An 18,535-nucleotide genomic window follows, 5' to 3' on the forward strand; every position below is an offset into this window, starting at 1 on the left:
GCGTGAGCAGGGGAGGGGAAGAAAGAGAGGGAGACACAGAATCCGAAGCGGGCTCCAGGCTCCGAGCTGTCAGCACAGAGCCCGACGCGGGGCTCGAACCCACGAACCATGAGATCATGGCCTGAGCCGAAGCTGGCTGCTTAACCGACGGAGCCACCCAGGAGCCCCAGGACGGTATCTCTTAATAGGCCAATGAAGAAATGACATACTCCAAACCAGTGATAGATTGATTACCCTACCGGTCCAAGCAAAGGGGACAGAAACAAAGTCCAAATTTAGTTGAGGTTGCTTTCTACAAGTTGGTTCTTAGAAGAGTCGATTCGGTTAGCCCACCAGGAGCTGATGTCCGGCCACCGGCACAGAGCAGAAGTCCCCTGATTCCAGAGCATGGCGCTGGGGAGCAGAGCTGCGGGGGGGGGGGGGGGGGGGGCGGGCAAGACGGCTCCCTTGGAGGGGCCACTGCACGGCCTTCACCCCTGCCAGCAAAGAGGGGCCTTGCTGCTCCAGAAGCCAGTGCCCCCAGGTCTGCAGAGAGCTTTCGAGCTCAGCAAAGGGTAGCCTTGCCCAGACGGAACACTCTCAGTGGGTCCTCACAAACTCTCGCCATTTGAAGTTTCAATGTCCGCTGCGTTCTGCACACCTGTCCATATATTCTTATATCCGTAAGTCCCCAGTGGCGCCCGCCAGCTGCTGAGCGACTGCTTAGTGACAACAGATGTCAAGGATGACGTCCTAACACAGCTTCCTCTATGTAAGTAAACGCACCCTTAGATCTAAACAGCTTCCCGTAACTCGTAAACAGGTGGATTTAAAAGCATGATAAACCAATACATGACAGGAAGTTCTCTGCCCCTGTCCCCACGCCCCGGGGGCCGCGGAGACCCCAGCTGTGAGCTGCACCTGTTTACTGCGGCGGCCTCTCCTGCGGACTGGGGCCTTGCTGGGCTGCCAGTCTCCCCTGTGTGTGGGTTGTGTGGGCTCCGGCGAGGGGGGGCTGGCAAAGGTCCAGCCTGGGAGGGGACCGCCTGGGGACAATGGGCCACTCTGCCAACTTGTGTCTTTGCAGAGCTCGTGAAGGAGGCGGGAGGTGCTGAGCAGCGGGGAACCCACCCCCCAGCTCGGACTGAATGACAGCTAATGCCTAAGGCCCACGGTTCTTGGCCGTGCCCGAGGCGCAGTCTGTTTCCTTTTTTTTCTTTTCCTGACGATGTGCAAAAAAAGAAATGAATCTCGTCCAGCGACAGCCACCGCCATCCGGCACAGCAGCAGGGCACATGATGTATCCCCCAGACTGGCAGGTGGGATGGCAGGACCCAGTTTAGCTCACCAAGAAGTTCAACTTGCCGACACTGAACCTTCAGCAGCCAGGAGGAAGCAGGGGCCAACGGAAGGCAAAGGTAAGTCACGTAGAGGGACCTTCAGGAAGGGTGCGTTCCAGGCGCCGGCCAGAGGCGAGCACCCCAACCGCGGCCATAAACCTGCAAGCGTGGTCTAACCCCAACAGTACGGCTGGTGCCCCACAGTCCCCCAGGCACCTCTGACATGCAGCAGGGGTGCCCGGTCTCTGGGGCAGCAAGTATGGGGGCTTCTTTTCCAGGTGCTGGGGTCTCCCTCCTGGGAGCTCTCCCCGCAACTATTATCACTGTGACCGTTGCTGACCCACCCCACTCCCCACCCCACCCCCCACCCCACCCCTGCTCAGCAGCCCAGGGCCTGGCTCCTGTCCTCCCTCTGGCCAGGAGCTCCCACCCTGGGTACGTTCTCCCTGCTCAGTGAGACGCCTCCTCCCCCGCCAGACATCCCACATCAGCAGAAGCAAAGCCTGTGCGGGACAAGAACACAGGGACCTCCCAGAGACACATGCACCTCCCGTCTGCAGCCCAGCATCAGGAGAGGCACAAATTCTGCCCCAAATTCCCAAGGATGATGATGGGACTCTGATCACAGGCCAAGGCCGTGAAGTCCGGTCTGCCTCTTCCGGGGCCCGAGAGCGGCCTATACAGCCAGTACGAGCAGAAGGTGAGCCCCTGCCCTGACCTCATCGGCTCCCTGCGGACCCTGGGTGTGGAGCGGGACCTGGCCCCGGCCACCATCGCTGTCATCGGGGACCAGAGCTGGGGCAGGAGCTCCTGCTGGACACTCTGTCGGGGTCGCCCTCCCCAGAGGCAGTGGTAGGCAGAGTTGGGCCAGCTCTGCTCTCCCCGCGGGCCACGAAGCATCCCGGGGGTACCAGGCGTTTCAGACATTGGCCCCGGGAGGCTTGGGTCTACGGGCATGGCCTGGGCTGCCCCCAGGTCTCTGACCCCCTTTCGCATCCTTAGCCATCGCTCGGCCGGTTTCCGTCGGGGCCCGGAACCTGATGGCCCACTCCTGACTCCAGACCTTGTCCAGTGGTCTGTGGCAGGCATGTCTTTGATGACACCGAGCTTGTAAGTCTCAGGTGCCGTGTGAAGTCGTTCCGAAGAATTTTCTCAGTGTTTGGAAAAAGCGATTAGCCAGGGTCATAGCGTGATAAGACACGATGTTTTCCTTAAAAAAAAAAAAAAGTGATTTTGTATGTCTACGATTTAATAAATAAAAGAAAAAAGGGAGGAAAGAGATAGTAGCCTCCTCGTGGGTTGGGGGAGGCTCCGTCCTGGTCCCTTCCCTTGGTCCCATCTCCTGCCAGTGCTGTCAGAGGCCAGACCCCACCAGAACCCAGGGTTTGGGCACCACCGACGCCGTCCTGCCCGGCCCGTCCCCTGCCCTGGGCACAGAGGAGGGTGTGGGGACCCCAGTGGGCTGCCCAGATCCTGCACAGCCCCCAACAGCAGCTGCCTCGCCAGATGCCCCGGCCTGGGCTCCCTCCAGGTCACTGGCAGCCCAGTCCTTGATCCCAGGGGGTCCTGTGAGATCCCGGTCAGCCCGGCGGAACACCTGATGCACCAGAGAGGAAGGATCCGGGGCAGTCGTCCCTCTGCTCTGCCGCGGGGTCGGCATTTTGGGGAGAGGGGCAACATGATGGAGGGTCTGGATGCCGGTGGCAGGCATGTGACCCCTGGCATGTCCCCAGGCTGGAGGAGATGATAAACGCCCCTATAGGGCCAGCAATACAAAGGATACATCAGTGCTCAGGACTCGGCGACAGGAACGCCCGGCCCCAAGAAGCCCAGGGCGGTTCCAGCCTTTCTGAGCTCCGGCTGTGCAAACTGCCCACTGAGAATTCCCTTGAACCCCCTCCTTCGGACGTCCAGACTCTTGCCCTGGCTCTTGCTGCCTTCTCCCCGCACCCACCGTCTGCAACTGTGAGGGGCTTGGAGACGCACGGATCCCCCTGCTCCCCACATTTCCATCTGTCCCCTTTCTTCAACCGCCACCTGGACAAATGCAGGTCCTGTGGCCAAAGCCCGAGGCCTGACTCCAGCCCGGGAGTCCTGGGGGCCTTCAGACACTGAGCTGCGACTCCGGCTCGTGTGGCGGACAGAGCAGCACCGTGGGGACGTGGCCACGGTCGGCCTGGAGACACTCCCCTGCCGATGCCTCTGTCCCCGGGCCTGTGCTCCTTTGTGCCCGCCCAGTCCAGGAGGCCCCCATCACCTCCCAGCCCTGGACAGGGACAGAAATTTTAGTCCAGGACTCTGGGGACACTGGGGCAGCTCCCTTGGGGGGTGAGAGGACAAGGCACCTGTGACCTTGGAGTGTTTGGAACACTGCTCAGGACCTGTGACCTGGTGCTGAGAGACTCGGCTTCCTCAGGCCGGTCCTCAGGACAGTCCGTCCTCAGGACCCCTCCCAGGTAGGAAGGAGATCCTTGAAGGTGGGAGGCACGGGGTTTCTGCAGGTGAGGCTCTGATGGCCGCTCCCTCACTGTCCTGGCTCCTCCTCTGCTGCTTGGTCCCCACCGGGGAGCCCGCTGCCTCTTCCTTCCAGGCTTTTCCATGTGCTGGTCCTCCTCTGAGAAAGGCCCCCGCGGGACTCCCGGCTGTCCTGGTCACCGCTGTCCTGGGGCACTGCTCTGGAGATGATGAAAGCAGGCCCTGTGGGACGCGGGGCTCCACGTGACCGGTAACACAGCGTCTGGGGTCCAGGCCTTTCCGTGGCTTCCCGCGCTCAGCTCCCTGAGAATCCGTGTCTGCAGGCCTCGAACGGCTCAGCAGAGAGACCCCCTCCGGAATGGAGAAGTCCTGCCCCCAGTCCTTTGGTCACCCCCAAATACGGATGACCACCCCACAAGGCTGCTGGGCAGAGAAGGATCTTCCCGGCCAGATTTCCCAGGACTCACTTCCTGTTCCTGGGCGGATCGGCGGCTAATTCCAAGAGGAGAAGGAAGAGGGACGCCGGGAGGTGTTGAGGACTGAGGACACCCACGGGGACGAGACGAGGTGACTGGGGAGCATCGTCCTTATGTCTCCACGCCTGAGCTGGTAACCAATGACCTCTGTCCTTGTCTTGTCCCCACGTATCTGATTTCTGCCATCGATGCCCTCCCCTCACCTAGACCATCCTGGACATCATCTCGTTTCAAGAGTGTCCCCTAGCCCCTGGCCCCTCAGTGTGACCTCCTCTGCTGGAGACTTGCAGAAATGGCTGGGAAAAAACACCCCAGACCTGCTGAGTCAGAATCTGGACTTGAACCGAGCTCCAAAATGGGTCGTGTGTGCTCAGAGTTTGAGAAACCAGGCTCAGAGCAGAGCCAGCTACACGACTTAGGGGCTCAGAGCAAAATAAAACAGCAAGACCCCTCGTTCGAAACGACTTAGACTCTCAAGATAGTGACAGCAGACAGCAAACCGGGAGGGGACCCTTCCGAACACGGGGCTCCACGGGATTAGTCCTGGTTCTGAGTGTGCGCGCACAAAATATCCTCGTTGGTCCCTTTTCTGGTTTTGAAAAACAACCCGGGGGAAGACTCCCGTTTTTTCCAGCTCACCTATGGGGCTTGCTCCCAAGAGCACGTCATGGCATGTCTGGTGCCCCCTTGGGCCTGAGGCCACTTGGACATCACTGTGAGTAGCAGCCGAGCCAAGCGCGTGCAGAGCCGGGCAGCTGGGAGGGGGTGACAGAAGTGAGGCGGGTGGGGGGACTTTCTCAGCTCTGTCTATGTCTCCTCCCTCCGGCCTTGAGATTTGCTTTGCAAAGCTCTCGTGGAGAACCCCGGGGCCCAAATCTGCATGTCACTTCTCCACTACCACGTCTGTCCTTCGCCCCTGCACCGAGACTTGGCTTGCAGATGTGACGGGAGGTCCCTGCCGACGGCACTGAGGGGCCAACTTTATTGACACTTGGGTCTCTGTTACCAAGTGTGCACGCCGTCGGACTTGTGGCCCAGGGACCCTGTCCTTTGGCCATCCTCTAGAACAGGAACTGTCCTGCCCACGGACAAGGCTCAAGTCCAGCTCAAGGATAAATTTTTTTTTCAGTTTTTGAGCACTATTATAGATTGTTTCTGTCCTATCTATGACATAGCTGTTTTTTAAAACTTTTAGGACAATGGGCGGCTTATAGAACCCGGACACAAGTAGACTTTCCTGCCCACGCAGGTTAAAGGTCGCCATTGGTTCCACAGTAAGGAGGAATCTGAGACACAGGATGGAATCACTGAGTATTTTTTAAGTTTATTTGCCTGTTTTGGGAGAGAGCTGAGGAGAGGGAGGGCTTCGGGCTGTCAGCACAGAGCTTGACGCAGGGCTCGAACCCACAAACCACGGGATCATGACCTGAGCTGAAATCAAGACTGGGCCACCTAACCAACTGAGCCGCTCAGATGCCCATCACTGTATATGATTTACGTGTAGGCTGGGATACATATTCGGTATCCCCTAAATTAGATACCGTTCTCAAAACGTCCTTTGAACCCCCAGTGAAGACTCTACAGAAATAATCTACTTGCAAAAATGAACGTAAGGGAAGAAATAATCTTGCTTTCCTTCTGCTTCCTTTTCTCCATCCCTTCCTTCCATACCTCTTACCCCCCAAGAGACAGCGCAGGGGGATTCCTGCAAAACATTCCAGGACCTAAGAGAAGTGGCAGGTGGTGTTAAACAGGGACACGGGTACTACGGACATGGTGTGTCTGCTTACGTGATCTTGTTCGGCCGAGGGGTCCTGCTCCCTGAGTTCCTCTGCCCTCCCTCCGGCAGACCCTGGGGTGGCCGGCGGTTGACCCTGGGAGGTCCCCTCTTCTCAGGGGTCTGCCTAGCTCCAGACTGACCACCGGCCTTCCGATCGGCCCCCCCTTTCCAACAGACAGGAAGCAGACAGATGGGCTTTTTCTTAAGTATCGGGAAGTAGAGGGGTGTCTACGCCGCCCAGAAACACGCTGTGCTAAACACACAATTGACTGTGTGTGTTCGTAGTGTGCGTTTATGTGTGTGTGTTGGTACGCGCTTTTGTGTACGTGTTAGCGTGTGCGTGTCTGTGTTTATCTTCTCATAAAAGTAGTATATACCTGTGTGCGTTATCTGTTTGCTGCATAACAAATTATCCCGAACCTGGTGACTTCAAAGACAGAATTTGTTCTCTCCCACAGTGTGAGAGTCAGCAACTGCAGGGTCTCGGCTGGGGGGCTGTGGCTCAGGGTCCCTGGGGAGCCATGGTTGAGGTATTGGCTGGGTCTGCATCGGCTGAAGGCTCGACTGTGGCTGGCGAGCCGCTCTTCACGTGGCCGTGAGCGGAAGGCCTCAGTGCCTTACTTTGTGGACATCTCCGTCGGTCCCTGGTGTCCTCAGGACGGCACTGCCAGCCTCCCCCAGAGCGAGCCATGCAAGAGAAGGCAAGAGGCAGTCATGACACATTTACTGCTCGTCCCACACGGTCACTTCCACCATATCTATCTTTAGGCAGAAGTCCCTATGTCCGGTTCGTGCTCAACGTTTCACCTTTCGGAGGGAAGAGTGTGGAAGAATTTGTGGGTGTATTTTAAGCCACTGCCACGGTCACTGGCAAATATCAAGAAGGGTAAAGAAAGAGAACAGAATCCCTCTGTGACCCCACCATGAACGTATCGGTATGTTTTCCTCCAGGCTTTCGGAAGGTGAATGTCTATGCTACCTCTGTGTTTGATGGCCACACTAGTGGCCTCAGAGACCACTCCCCAGGCTTCTGTGAAGTGTTTTCTAAGCACCAGAGACATTTGGAGCCTCCTACCACTGCTTTTCCTCGGATGGGTCATTAATCTGAAGGCTGGCTTTCCCGTCTCTGGGCCTCCACAGCCCAGAACACCATAGCTGGCCTTGGAGTTAGCATCAGCCATGAGCTCATCAGGCTGGAGATCACCTCCCTGAGGTTCTGGATCTGACCCTCATTGATCTTCCCAGCATCACCAGCGTGGCCGTGGGAAACCAGCCCCAGGACATCGGACTGCAGGCAAGTCTTTCTAGAACTTGGGAATGGGCCAAGCTGAAGTTTGGGAGACTTCTAGGTCTCTGCGGGCAGCAGCAGGGCTTCTGGTGTGCCTCCCCTGCCCTTGCACTGAGTGGTTGGGGAGGAGACTGGGGTAGCAGTGCCCAGGGCACGGGGCAGAGCTATCAGGGCACAGGTTAGAGGCTATCACTCCCCAACACTCTCCAGTGTGGTTCCATGCCCATCATCATTAAAGCTTCCAATGGCCAGGACGCCTGGGTGGCTCAGTCAGTTAAGCGTCTGACTCTTGATTTTGGCTCAGGTCATGATCTTGCGGTTGGTGAGTTCAAGCCCTGTGTCGGGCTCTGCGCTGACAGCAAGAGCCTGCTTGAGATTCTCTCTCTCCCTCTTTCTCTCTGCCCCTCCCCCACTTGTGCTCTCCTCCTCAAAATAAAGAAATTAACTTACAAATAAAAGCATCCAGCGTCTGATGTGCTCTGGCCCCACTCGCTCATTGGCCACACCCATCACTGTGCCCCACCCCTCATCCACTCCAGCCACACCTGAATCCTCAGTGGTCCTCGAACCTACCAGAAGGTCCTTGTACCTTCTCTTCCCTCTCTCTGAAACGTTCTCCCTGCCCAGCTTTGACGTGGCACGTTCTCTATTTCCCTCGAAGTTCTGACAAATGCCACCTTCTCCGGGATGCCCGATACCCTGGACCTGGTCCTTGTGTCTGTTGTCTACATTACCTCCTGGGGCACAAACCCCTGAGGGATAGTGCCTGTGTGCGTAATAGTGAATCTCCAGACCCTGGAATGGACCTAATGCCCATGAGTGCCCGTAACTGATGCATGACTAGAAGGTGATCTTTATGGGGTCTCTCTCTGCCGGCGGACATTCTGGGGAGCAGTTACCACTCCCCAAGACCCTGTCAAAATGCACGGGAAGATATGTGTTTCACACAGTGGTCTCTACCCCAAGCCTACTTCACCCCCAGGGACGTCGGCAATGGCAACGTCTGAGACATTTATGGTCGTTACAACCTGGGAAAGAAGGTTTGCTACTGGCATCCTGTGGGTGGAGACCAGAAATGGAGCTAGATTTTCTATAATGCACCCGAGGGCCCCTGCCACAAAGAACCATCCATCCCAAATTGTCCATGGTGCTGAGGTGGAGAACACTGGATGGTCTGTTCACTCACAGACATCAGACCGCGTGCTACGCATGGGGATAGCAGGGGGAATAAAGACCAACGAGAAGATGCCTTTTAACTGAAGGACGGTTCGCGTTAAAACTCACTTCCCGAAGTCGACTATAACTTTCCTCGGTGAAGTTTTCCCATGGTTAGGACTTAATTTGGCCTGTTTATATTTGTCGTCTTAATCTGACCCCGGCACTTAATTACTTATATGATGCTAGCTTGTGCTTATGTGATGCAAATTTCCTACTTGTGGCTATGCGGTATTATCTTCTGTGTGCAGCTTAACATAATTTTATGGGACATTATGAGAGCTAAAGCACATGTCAATTGGAGCAACTATTTTATTTCATTATTTTTTTTTAATTTTTTAATGTTTATTTTTATTTGAGAAAGAGAGAGCACAAGTGGGGGAGGGCCAGAGAGAGAGGGAGACACAGAATCAGAAGCAGGCTCCAGGCTCCGAGCTGTCAGCACAGAGACCAACGCGGGGCTCGAACTCATGAGCCGTGAGATCATGACCTGAGCCGAAGTCAGACGCTTCACTGACTGAGACCCCCCCGGGCACCCCTATAGCAAACTATTTTTAAAAATATGTCCCTAGATGTCAGCCTTTCCTTGTTTGTTTGTATTGTCTGTGGGCAAAAACATTATTGAAATTTGGTGTGTAAGGCTTATCTGCTCATATCTCTCTCTCTCTGCAGATTCTAAGAAATTTTATTGGATTTCTCTAATTTGAGTGACCCCTTCCAAGAACAGACTCCAGAAAAAGTATTTAATATTAGGAATGAGCACATGTAGAGACATTTATTGGCATCAGATCCTATCACAGCAGGCACAGAGCACCTGTGGCTTGGGGACCTCTGCGGGACTGCATGGGGACACAGATGGCATGTGACATGTCACAAAGGCACCCCTGGGCTTTTGGGGCAAATACAACACGTACACAAACACTGTCCTAGAAGGCATAATCTCAGAAGCATCACAGGAGAGATTTAGAAAAGGAGAGGTCTCGTCTGGCTACAGGAGGCAGAGTCCTCAGGAAAGAAGAAATACCAGTGGTGGGTTAAAAAAAAAAAGTTTAACATTTATTTATTTTTGAGAGAGAGAGAGAGAGAGAGAGAGAGCGAGCCAGAAAGAGGGAGACAGAGAATCTAAAGCAGTTTCGGTGCAGGGACTTCCCGATGCTCAAACTCAAGAACCGTGAGATCATGACCTGAGCCGAAATCAAGAGTCAGAGGCTTGACCGACTGAGTCACCAGGTACCCTACCAGTGGTGGGTTTTGAAGAAAAGTAGGAAATCAACAGAGAACATAGTAAAGGCAGATGGGCAGGCCTTCCTGTGGAAGGGATTGGCCAAGCCAACGTCCAGGAGCGTGAAAACCAGGTCATGGTCTCAGTTACCAGTTTTCCACCATCACACCTGTCTGGCCGTATTGTTGGATGCCCAGAGATGTACTCTTCCTTTGTGTGCCTTTTTTCTTTTTTTTTTTGGTCATCAGATCAAGTCACTCATACATCCAGGGGCAACAGACCATCAACTTGGTGGTGGTCCCCTGTAATGTGGACGTTGCCAGCACAGAGGCAGTGAGTGTGGCTCGGGAGGTGGACCCTGATGGAGACAGGGCCAGAGGTAAGAAGAAAGAACCTAACTTCCAGAAGACGGGAAAGAAGGGGGGAGACTTCTTATATATTTAGAAGGTCCCTTAATGCAGCACCGTTAGAGACAAGAGCTCTTCCCAGGAGAAGCTCCATGGGCTCAGGACGCATTCACACCCTGTGGATGGGTATTTCCGCTCACAGGGTTAGAGGTGTGGCCAGAATTTGGGGGTTCCTCACCCTTCTTCCTCTGCCCCTCATTTGCATTCACAAACCATCCTGGATGGGGTGGGGGCGAGAACTACCTTATCTGCTATCCCACAATGGTCTGGAAAGGAGAAAGTGACTGGCCCTTCAGATCTGCCTTGCTACAGGTAAAGTTCTTGGGACCCATTGGTGCATGGAAAGCACCTTTATAAGGTCTCAGCGAACATTCTACTGGGCCGATGTTGGAATATGAGGGTCTGCAGAATGTATATTCAAGCAGAATTCGTAGGCAGCTGGGGTCTCCTAAATTTCTTAAAAGAAAAAAAAATAGTGGCCTTGGAAGGCATTGCAGGGAACTTGGTTTAAGAGCACACAGTCTCGTTTGAGGCCTTGTTCTACCGCTTTCTGGCTACATATCCTTGGGTAATATATTGACCCTCTCCTGGCCTCGGTCTCCTCATCCATGAAATGGTACTCACAGTAAGTACCTATGTGCTGGCTTGTTGGAAGGATTCCATGAAGAAATACTGTACACGATGGTACTTAGGTCTGTGCACATAGTATTTTCTCAACAAACGGTTGCTGCTATGTTTTTTAATTTGCAATATTACCATTCAACATCCCTTCTCCACCAACCATCCCACCTACCCGTCGAGTTGACCTGCCTGGAACTTTGCAGGTCATTTCCCTTGACTGAACGCACACTCGTCATATAACCGCCTTTCCCGTTTCTTCCCACATAGATGCCTGGTTTTCCAGTAAGGACAGAAATAAACAGTAGGGGCAAACCCCTCAAGTATAACGTTTCACCACGCGCTGGACCACGCTTGCGCCCTGTTAGCTGTTGACTTCTCCAAGCATCGCAAACGCACTGAGCCAGAGAGAACACTCAGGCTTTGGGTCATCAGTCATCGTAGGTCAACCTTCTTTCTCCCCTCTCAATCCTAAGTCGTGAAGGGTGTTTTACTGATGGCCACAGTAGGTAGTATCATCGGTCTGGGAGGGAGATCTATCTGGATATCAAAATCTTTGTAGAAGCGGGGTGGGGTGGGGCACTTGGGACTTAATGGACGAGTACAGGGTTTTAGGTCTGCAAGATGAAAAAAATTCTGGTGGGATGGTCACACAGCAATGAGAGTACAATTTAAAGTGGCTACGGCGGTAACGTGTATGTGATGCCTGTTTTACCACAATTTTTTTAATAGGAAGCTAAATGGATTATCTATACAGTACTTCCAAAAGGGTGAAAACGAACAAATTTGGTGACTAATAGAGTGGTGGTTTATATAATGCCAAGTTACAAAAAGAGCTGTGAGTCAGTATATTTGCAAACTCTCCACCAGACTGGTTCCCCACCTGTCCATTGCTAACTGCACACTGTCTACACAGCCAGCTCCAGCTCGACTCCTGTCGCCACCACGGCACAGCGATGGCACTTGTTAGGGTCACCAGTGCCCTCCATGCTGACAAACATGTGGTCACTTCTCTGTCCCCATCTTTCTCGACCTCAGCCAACATGGCTGACCGTATTCCCTCCTTCCTGAAATCTTTCCTTCCTTTGCTGTAACACACAGCCTGCTGGTTTCCAGCTCACCATTCTCCCTCGGTCTCCTCCTTCACTGGCCACTGGAGGTCACATTCTTAGTCTCCTGGTCTGGTTGCTTCTTCAGTTCTCTGATCCCTAAAGTCGGAAAGCCAAAACTTGGCTCTGAGATCCTCCCTCCGTCAACACTCGCTCTTTAGGCAAGCTTATCAGGTGAGCTCCTCTCTATCAGCCGGCAACTCCCAGATCTAAATTTGTGACCCTTCCCTTTCCCTAGACTTGACATTTCCAGTTGGATGTCTGTCAAAGGTCTCCAATCTAGTGCGACCAAAACATAGCTCCTGATACCCCACCCTGCCTCAGTCCTCCTCCCTCCCAAGGCTTCTCCCCCTATTCCCAGCACCACATCTGCCTGCCCAGTTCTAGAACTAAATCTAAAAGTCACACTTGATTCCTCCTTCCCCTGCTTCCATTTCTAATTCACCTAGAGTCCAGATGACTCTGTCCCCAAAACCAAGACCACATCTGTCCACCACGCTCCATCACCACGTAGGCCAGGCCCCCTTCCTCTCTTGCCTGGACTACTCAAGCATCCTCCTGCTGGCCTCCTGGCTCTCACCTTGCCCTAAGTACACCCTCCACTGACCTTTGAACAGGTAAATGAAGTCACGCCCTTCCTCTGCTTCTACCCTAATGCGTCCACGCCACGTACACGAACCCTGGGCTCCTTTCCTGGACGACAAACCCTCCTGTGACCTGGCTCCATCCGCCTCTGTGCGCATGGTTCCCTTCCACTCTGCCTTTCCCACCACCCTTCAGTGTAGCTGTGAGCCGGAGGGCCTGGGATGTTCTTTCTCCTTCCTCACAGGGCTGGGTGTGCAGATCTCAGCCCGAACGCTACCCTCCCAGAGGCCTTCTGTCCACTCAGCCCAGCACCGCACCCCCCACCCCCACCTGCACTTATTTGCTGGCACATGACCGGATGTCACTTCTCTGCGTAACGCTTCTCAATAGTGTTACTATCAAGGTACGTTTCTTTATTTCTCGCAAATCACGAGACTAACGTATCTGGCTTTTACCCGCTGGAAGGTGACGGGGTAGTCACACAACAGGGACTCTGCAGTCTGGTTCACTGCCACTTCCTCAACTAAAGTAGCGTGCTTAATAAGCATCTTTCAATTCCATATGAATGTGCATATGGTTCCAAGGTATGCAGGAAGGAGTTAATTTAAAAAGAGAAAAAAAAACCCTAAAGCATCTAAAAACAGGTGACCGTTCCCTTCTCTGTGGTGCAATAGTTGGGATATTAGATGATGCTTAGAGCCCACTGCAGGGCTCGAACTCCCAAAGGGTGAGATCCTGACCTGAGCCACCAACCGAGCCACCCAGGCACCCCCTAGCGTGAATTCTGATAGCAAGTCTCACTCTTTATTATCTTCCCACTTTTTCTCAGGATAAAGGACAGGGATGTAGGCATTCCTGAATGATTGCTGGCTCCCAGGAGGGGCTTGCCCAGGTTTTCTGCCTCCTCTCCCACTGGAGGGTCCTCTCCTTTCCTTTGGGAAGTGCGGGCGTACATTCAGAGATGTGTCGGCTCTGTTAGTAACAGGAAGGACAACTTCTGCCAATAGGAAGGTAAAACAGAGAGACAGACATTCAGCTGCTTGGAGGCCAGGAAGGTTTCAGGAAATGATAGGCCAGATGGCCAGACTTAACCACAAATTAAAAACAAGGACGAAAATAGCAGAAGATGACGTTCGGTTCCCAACATAAACAAACAAACAAACAGAAACATGCAGTGGCCATTTGATGCCCCAGGAATCGAAAGAAATACTCAGAATTCAAAGCTTTCTATCCAACCCAAGTGGGAGGGTATGTGGGGGCAGCGGGGAGACAGGGAGGCCGGGAGGACAATGTCAACGGAGGCACCCACAGGAGGAGGGCAGCGTGAGTCTGTCACAGGAGACACCTGAGAGGGGCACCGACCTTCTGCACAGCAGGGACTGAGCCCTTGCGGGCAATCCGGTGGGCGTCGGTCGGTAATGATGATGCGCGCTGCCTGGTGTCTGGAACCCAGCAGGCGCCCGGGAACATTTGTTCGATAAATCCCACAAGGCAATTAATGAATTGCATAGCAAAAGAACAAATAAACACGCAGATAAGAGGGGTGGCGATGGAACGCACCGAGAGGGTGTCAGGCACAGGGCCATCGCAACAGAAGGCTTCGCTGGTCCTGGCCAAAGAAGGATCCCAGAGCCTCGCAGCCTTCAAGTATATTTGAGGAGAAAACGGAACATTCCACTGCCTTTCGCTAACCATCTCACAGGAATCCCGACCAAAGCAGATGTAGCGGGCAAGGCACCGAAAAAGTTGTCGTGAGTGTGGTGCGAAATATCACGTCCCGTCTCGAGAAGGGTTACAGGATAGCGACGTGCGGAGCCGGCAGGAGATCAGATCACGAACAAGCTGACGTTGGCAGAGGCAACGAAGGAAGAAATGTTCTTCCAGACACATCGGTATTTCAGGTGACATTCTTCAGGACGGTCCTAGAACAGAACTCCGTGGGAGCCAGCCCTGCCTTCCGGAACCGGCCAAGGTAAGGTTACCAAGTGATAGACATAAAATTATACAAGTTTTATAGTCACGCCAGGTCTGGGGTGGGGCCCAAGAATTTATGTTTCTATCAAGTTCCCAGATGAGGCCAATGTTACTGGTGCAGGGACCACACTTTGAAAACCACCACTCAAGGTCTTTGGGAAAGTCAAGTCTTGGATGAGCAAATGCATTGAAGTGGTCGATCATCGTGCGTCCAGGTGTAAATCCTGAGGGCCCAGGTGCTGGGGACTCACTGCTGACGTGAGAAGCATTCAGAGCGGTGTCGGAAAAATGAGCCCCAGCGGTCCTCCCTGAGTTCGCGTAAATAACAAATACTCTGCAGCCAGACTGCCTGGTGTGTGGCCCTGGGCGAGCCACGTAACCTCTCTGGGCCTTTACCATCAGTCGTTTTCTGATGAAATACATTCACATTTGTAAAGCCCTTAGAATCGTGCCCGTCACTTAGAAAACAGCATGTACATTTTTTAAAATTTAATTTTATTGGGGTAAGAACACTTAACATGGGGTCTACCCTCTTAACAAAAGTTGTTTAATATTTATTTATTTTGGGGAGACAGAGTGCAAGCAGGGAAGGGGCAGAGAGAGACAGAGATACAGAATCTGAGGCAGTCACAGAGCCTGACGCGGGGCTCGAACCCACAAAGCGCAGGATCGTGACCCGGGCTGAAGTCAGACGCTTAACCGACTGGGCCACCCAGGCGCCCCTTAACAAATTTTTAAGTGCGCAATACAGTCTTGTTAACTACGGGCACGATGGTGTATGGCAACGTCTAGACCTATTCATCTTGCATAACTGAAACGTCACACCTGTTGATTAGCAACTGCCTGTTTCCCCTCCCCCAACATCTGGCAACCCTCATTCTACCCCCTGGTTCGCTGAGTCTGGCTTGTTTAAATGGCTCGCGGAAGTGGGATCGTCCAGTCTTCGTCCTTCTGTAGCTGGCTTATTTCACTCAGCCCGACGTCCTCAAGGTCCATCTATGCTGTCACATGCTGCAGAATCTCCTTCTTTGTAAAAGCCAAATCCTATTCCTTTGTGTGTATTTTCTTTATCCATTCATCCACCTATGGGCACTTAGGTTGTTTCCACATCTTGTGATGGGGCCAGCGTCCTCAAAGGAGTGCTAATATCTCGTTGGGATCCTGATTTAAACTACTTTGGATAAATACCCAGAAGTGGGATCGCTGGGTCCTATGGTAGCTCCATATTTCAATTTTTTGAGGAACATCTCTACGGCTTTCCACGGTAGCTGCGTTATTTTGCATTGCCACCAACGGTGTACGAGGGTTCTGATTTTCCCACGTCCTTGCTCACACTTGTGTGGTTTGTTTTAAATGTTGTTATTTATTTATTTTTGAGAGAGGGTCAGGGGCGAGGGAGAATCCCAGGCTGGCTCCACACCGTCAGCACAGACCCCAGCGTAGGGCTCGATCCCACGAACCACGAGATCATGGCCCATCGGCCATTCGTATGTCTTCTTTGAAGAAATCTCTATTCAAGTATTGGGCCCAGTTTTGATTGGGTTTTTGGGATTCTATTGTTGTCATCGTTGTTAAATTGTGGGAGCTCTTTAAGTATTTTGGAAACTAGCCCCTTATCAGTTATATGGTTTGCACATATCTTCTCCCATTCCGTAGGTTGCTTTTGCCTTTGTTCGTTGTCTCCAGTGCTGTGGAGAAGCTTTTCCACTTCCACTAAGCTGTAGTCCAGCTTATCTGTTTTTGCTTTGGTGGCCAGTGCTTTTGGTATCATATTCATGAAATAATTTCTAAGACCAATATCGTGAAGATTTCGGCCTATGTTTTCTTGTAGGAGTTTTACCATCTCAGGTCTTACATTCAAGCCTTTGATCAATTTTCAGCTGACTTTTGTGTATAGTGTAAGTTGCATTCTTTTGCATGTAGATCTCCAGTTTTCCATCATCATTTGGTGAAGAGACTGTCCTTTCCCCGTGGTGTATTCTTGGACACCCCCCCCCGCCCCCGCCCCGCCATCAAAAACCAGCTAACTGCACGTGTGTGGGTTTATTTCTGGGCTCACTGTTCTGATCCATTGTTTGGGCCCACTCTGTAATTAGCAACTGTCGCCCTAATGCACTACCTGGCTTTTCTGAAGGCATGTGTCATCCTGGGGAGGTGAGCTTACCGACCCCCTTATAAAGCCCAGAATTGGCAAAATGATCACTCATATAGGTTGTTGGCCTTAGAAATAAAATAGTTATTTCTCAGCAAAAATGGATTTATTTGGGAATGACAGAGAATTGCAATTTGGGAGGTAAAAAGCCATGGCAAAACCATAGGCAAGTCCCACGAACAAAGCAGAAGAATTTTATTTTATACAGAAGAAGGAGAAAGTTGGGTTGTTTTGAACTCAGTCCATTGGAGAAAAGCACGCGTTCAGGGTGCTGACGGCTTTTCCCTGGCTGAGCTGCAGGGGTGGTTGGTCGCTTGTAGGGGATGCCGTGCACGTCTCTTCCTGTTGGGGCCTACAGTTGATGATTCCTGTTGAGGAGTCTTCTGCCGGGTCTGTAAGGGACACTTCTTGGACAGTGGTATGGCGGGAGAGCTCCCCCTTCTGGCTTCCCGACTCCCTTGCAGCAAGGTTTCCCTGAGCATTAACACCAGGGTCCCTCGTGAATGCCCTTGTGCTCCGTCTTGTTTCTTGTTTCCGAGCTCTCCTGGGAGGAAGGAAAGGCCACGGTGCCCCGTCTGGCAGGAAGACTTACCCATGGGCTCACGTTGCCTTGTCAGTGTGAGTCAACGGGTTGAGTTTCAACGGGTTGAGCTGCAAGTTACAAAAGTTACAGCCTACCCAAGGCACTCCGTCCTGAGGTGGTTGAGACACCCCACTGAGCTGCCCACACAAGCCAAGAAACAAGCACGTTCTGAAAACCAAATCGCTCGTGGCCAGGGGCTCACAGGGGAGCTTCCGAAACTGGAAGTAACAACTGCCTAATGTCGAAACGAAGAGCCGATCAATCTGGGAATCAAGAAGGGAAGGAAGAAAACTATAAACCATTTAGGAGGGCAAAAGGAATGAACACTGACTCAGCAAATGTATCCTTTTGCAACAGGTTCACACTTTGTCGACCTTGACAGTGAAACAGCCAGTTATTTTCCCAGCCTGTCAGACAAAAGCAACGAATTCTTCTGAGCCAGGAAACATGTACTCCCAAGAACATTGAGTTGGAAGAAAGAAGCCAGTGGTTCTCCAACTGCAATGTGCACAAGAATCACCTGGGGGTGACTGGGCGGCTCAGTCAGTTAAGCACCAGTTGATCTGAGTTCGAGCCCCGCGTCAGGCTCTGTGCTGACGGCTCGGAGCCTGGAGCCTGTTTCGGATTCTGTGTCTCCCTCTCTCTCTGCTCCTCCCCTGCTCATGCTCTGTCTCTGTCACTCAAAAATTAGTAAACACTGAAAAAATTAAAAAAAAAGAATCACCTGGAAAGTTTATTTAAATTCAGATTCCTGGGTCCCAATCCAAGTTTCTGGGTCAATAAATCGGGGGGATGAGGGGGCAATGAGTTTGCCCTTCTAACTTCCCAGGTGATTCAGGGAACATACCTTGAGGAACCCCAACTCTAGTGGGATGCCCCTCAGTTCACAGAAGAGGGCTTCGAAAGACGTATCCCTGTCTAAAAGACACAACCTTGTCGAACTGACAAAAACCTTGGTGTTTTGCAAAAAGACGTTGCATTTTGATAGCCGTTTTTGATAGTACATTTCTCAATATTTAAATCGTCTACGTTCAAACTTTCATTTTACATTTGTGATATTTTAAGTTAATTTTTAAAAATTCATAACGATTATGATAATGATGATTTGAAGGATCAGGAAACAATCTCATACATTTCCGACTACAGATTCAAACTGCCCCTCCCCCCCCAAAGCACCTGTGAGACCTTATGACTTCCCGGTGTCATCCAACGTCGTCCGCATTTTACGAGGCCTCCGTACGCTAATCCACAAACTGCCTCTAGACCCCAACACACTCCTCCCGCCTGGCTCGGGGACCTCATTCGCCGAGGCAGAGGCTGGGCCCGCTGGGC

The 18,535-nt window shown here is 52.5% G+C and overlaps 1 protein-coding gene across 1 annotated transcript; it reads left to right on the forward strand.

Moving 5' to 3' along the window:
- The first annotated feature begins 1,277 nt into the window (after positions 1-1,277).
- Positions 1,278-16,185, forward strand: LOC115522974 (interferon-induced GTP-binding protein Mx2-like). Its single transcript, XM_030328511.1, is given in 11 exon segments — positions 1,278-1,298; positions 1,948-2,171; positions 2,322-2,404; positions 7,191-7,253; positions 7,256-7,348; positions 7,420-7,429; positions 10,030-10,154; positions 14,197-14,220; positions 14,223-14,305; positions 14,307-14,395; positions 16,155-16,185. Coding segments are annotated over 11 exon segments (846 nt in total).
- Positions 16,186-18,535: the final 2,350 nt, after the last annotated feature.

This window comes from Lynx canadensis, chromosome C2 (genome assembly GCF_007474595.2).
Source record: "Lynx canadensis isolate LIC74 chromosome C2, mLynCan4.pri.v2, whole genome shotgun sequence".
NCBI classification, from domain to species: Eukaryota; Metazoa; Chordata; class Mammalia; order Carnivora; family Felidae; genus Lynx; species Lynx canadensis.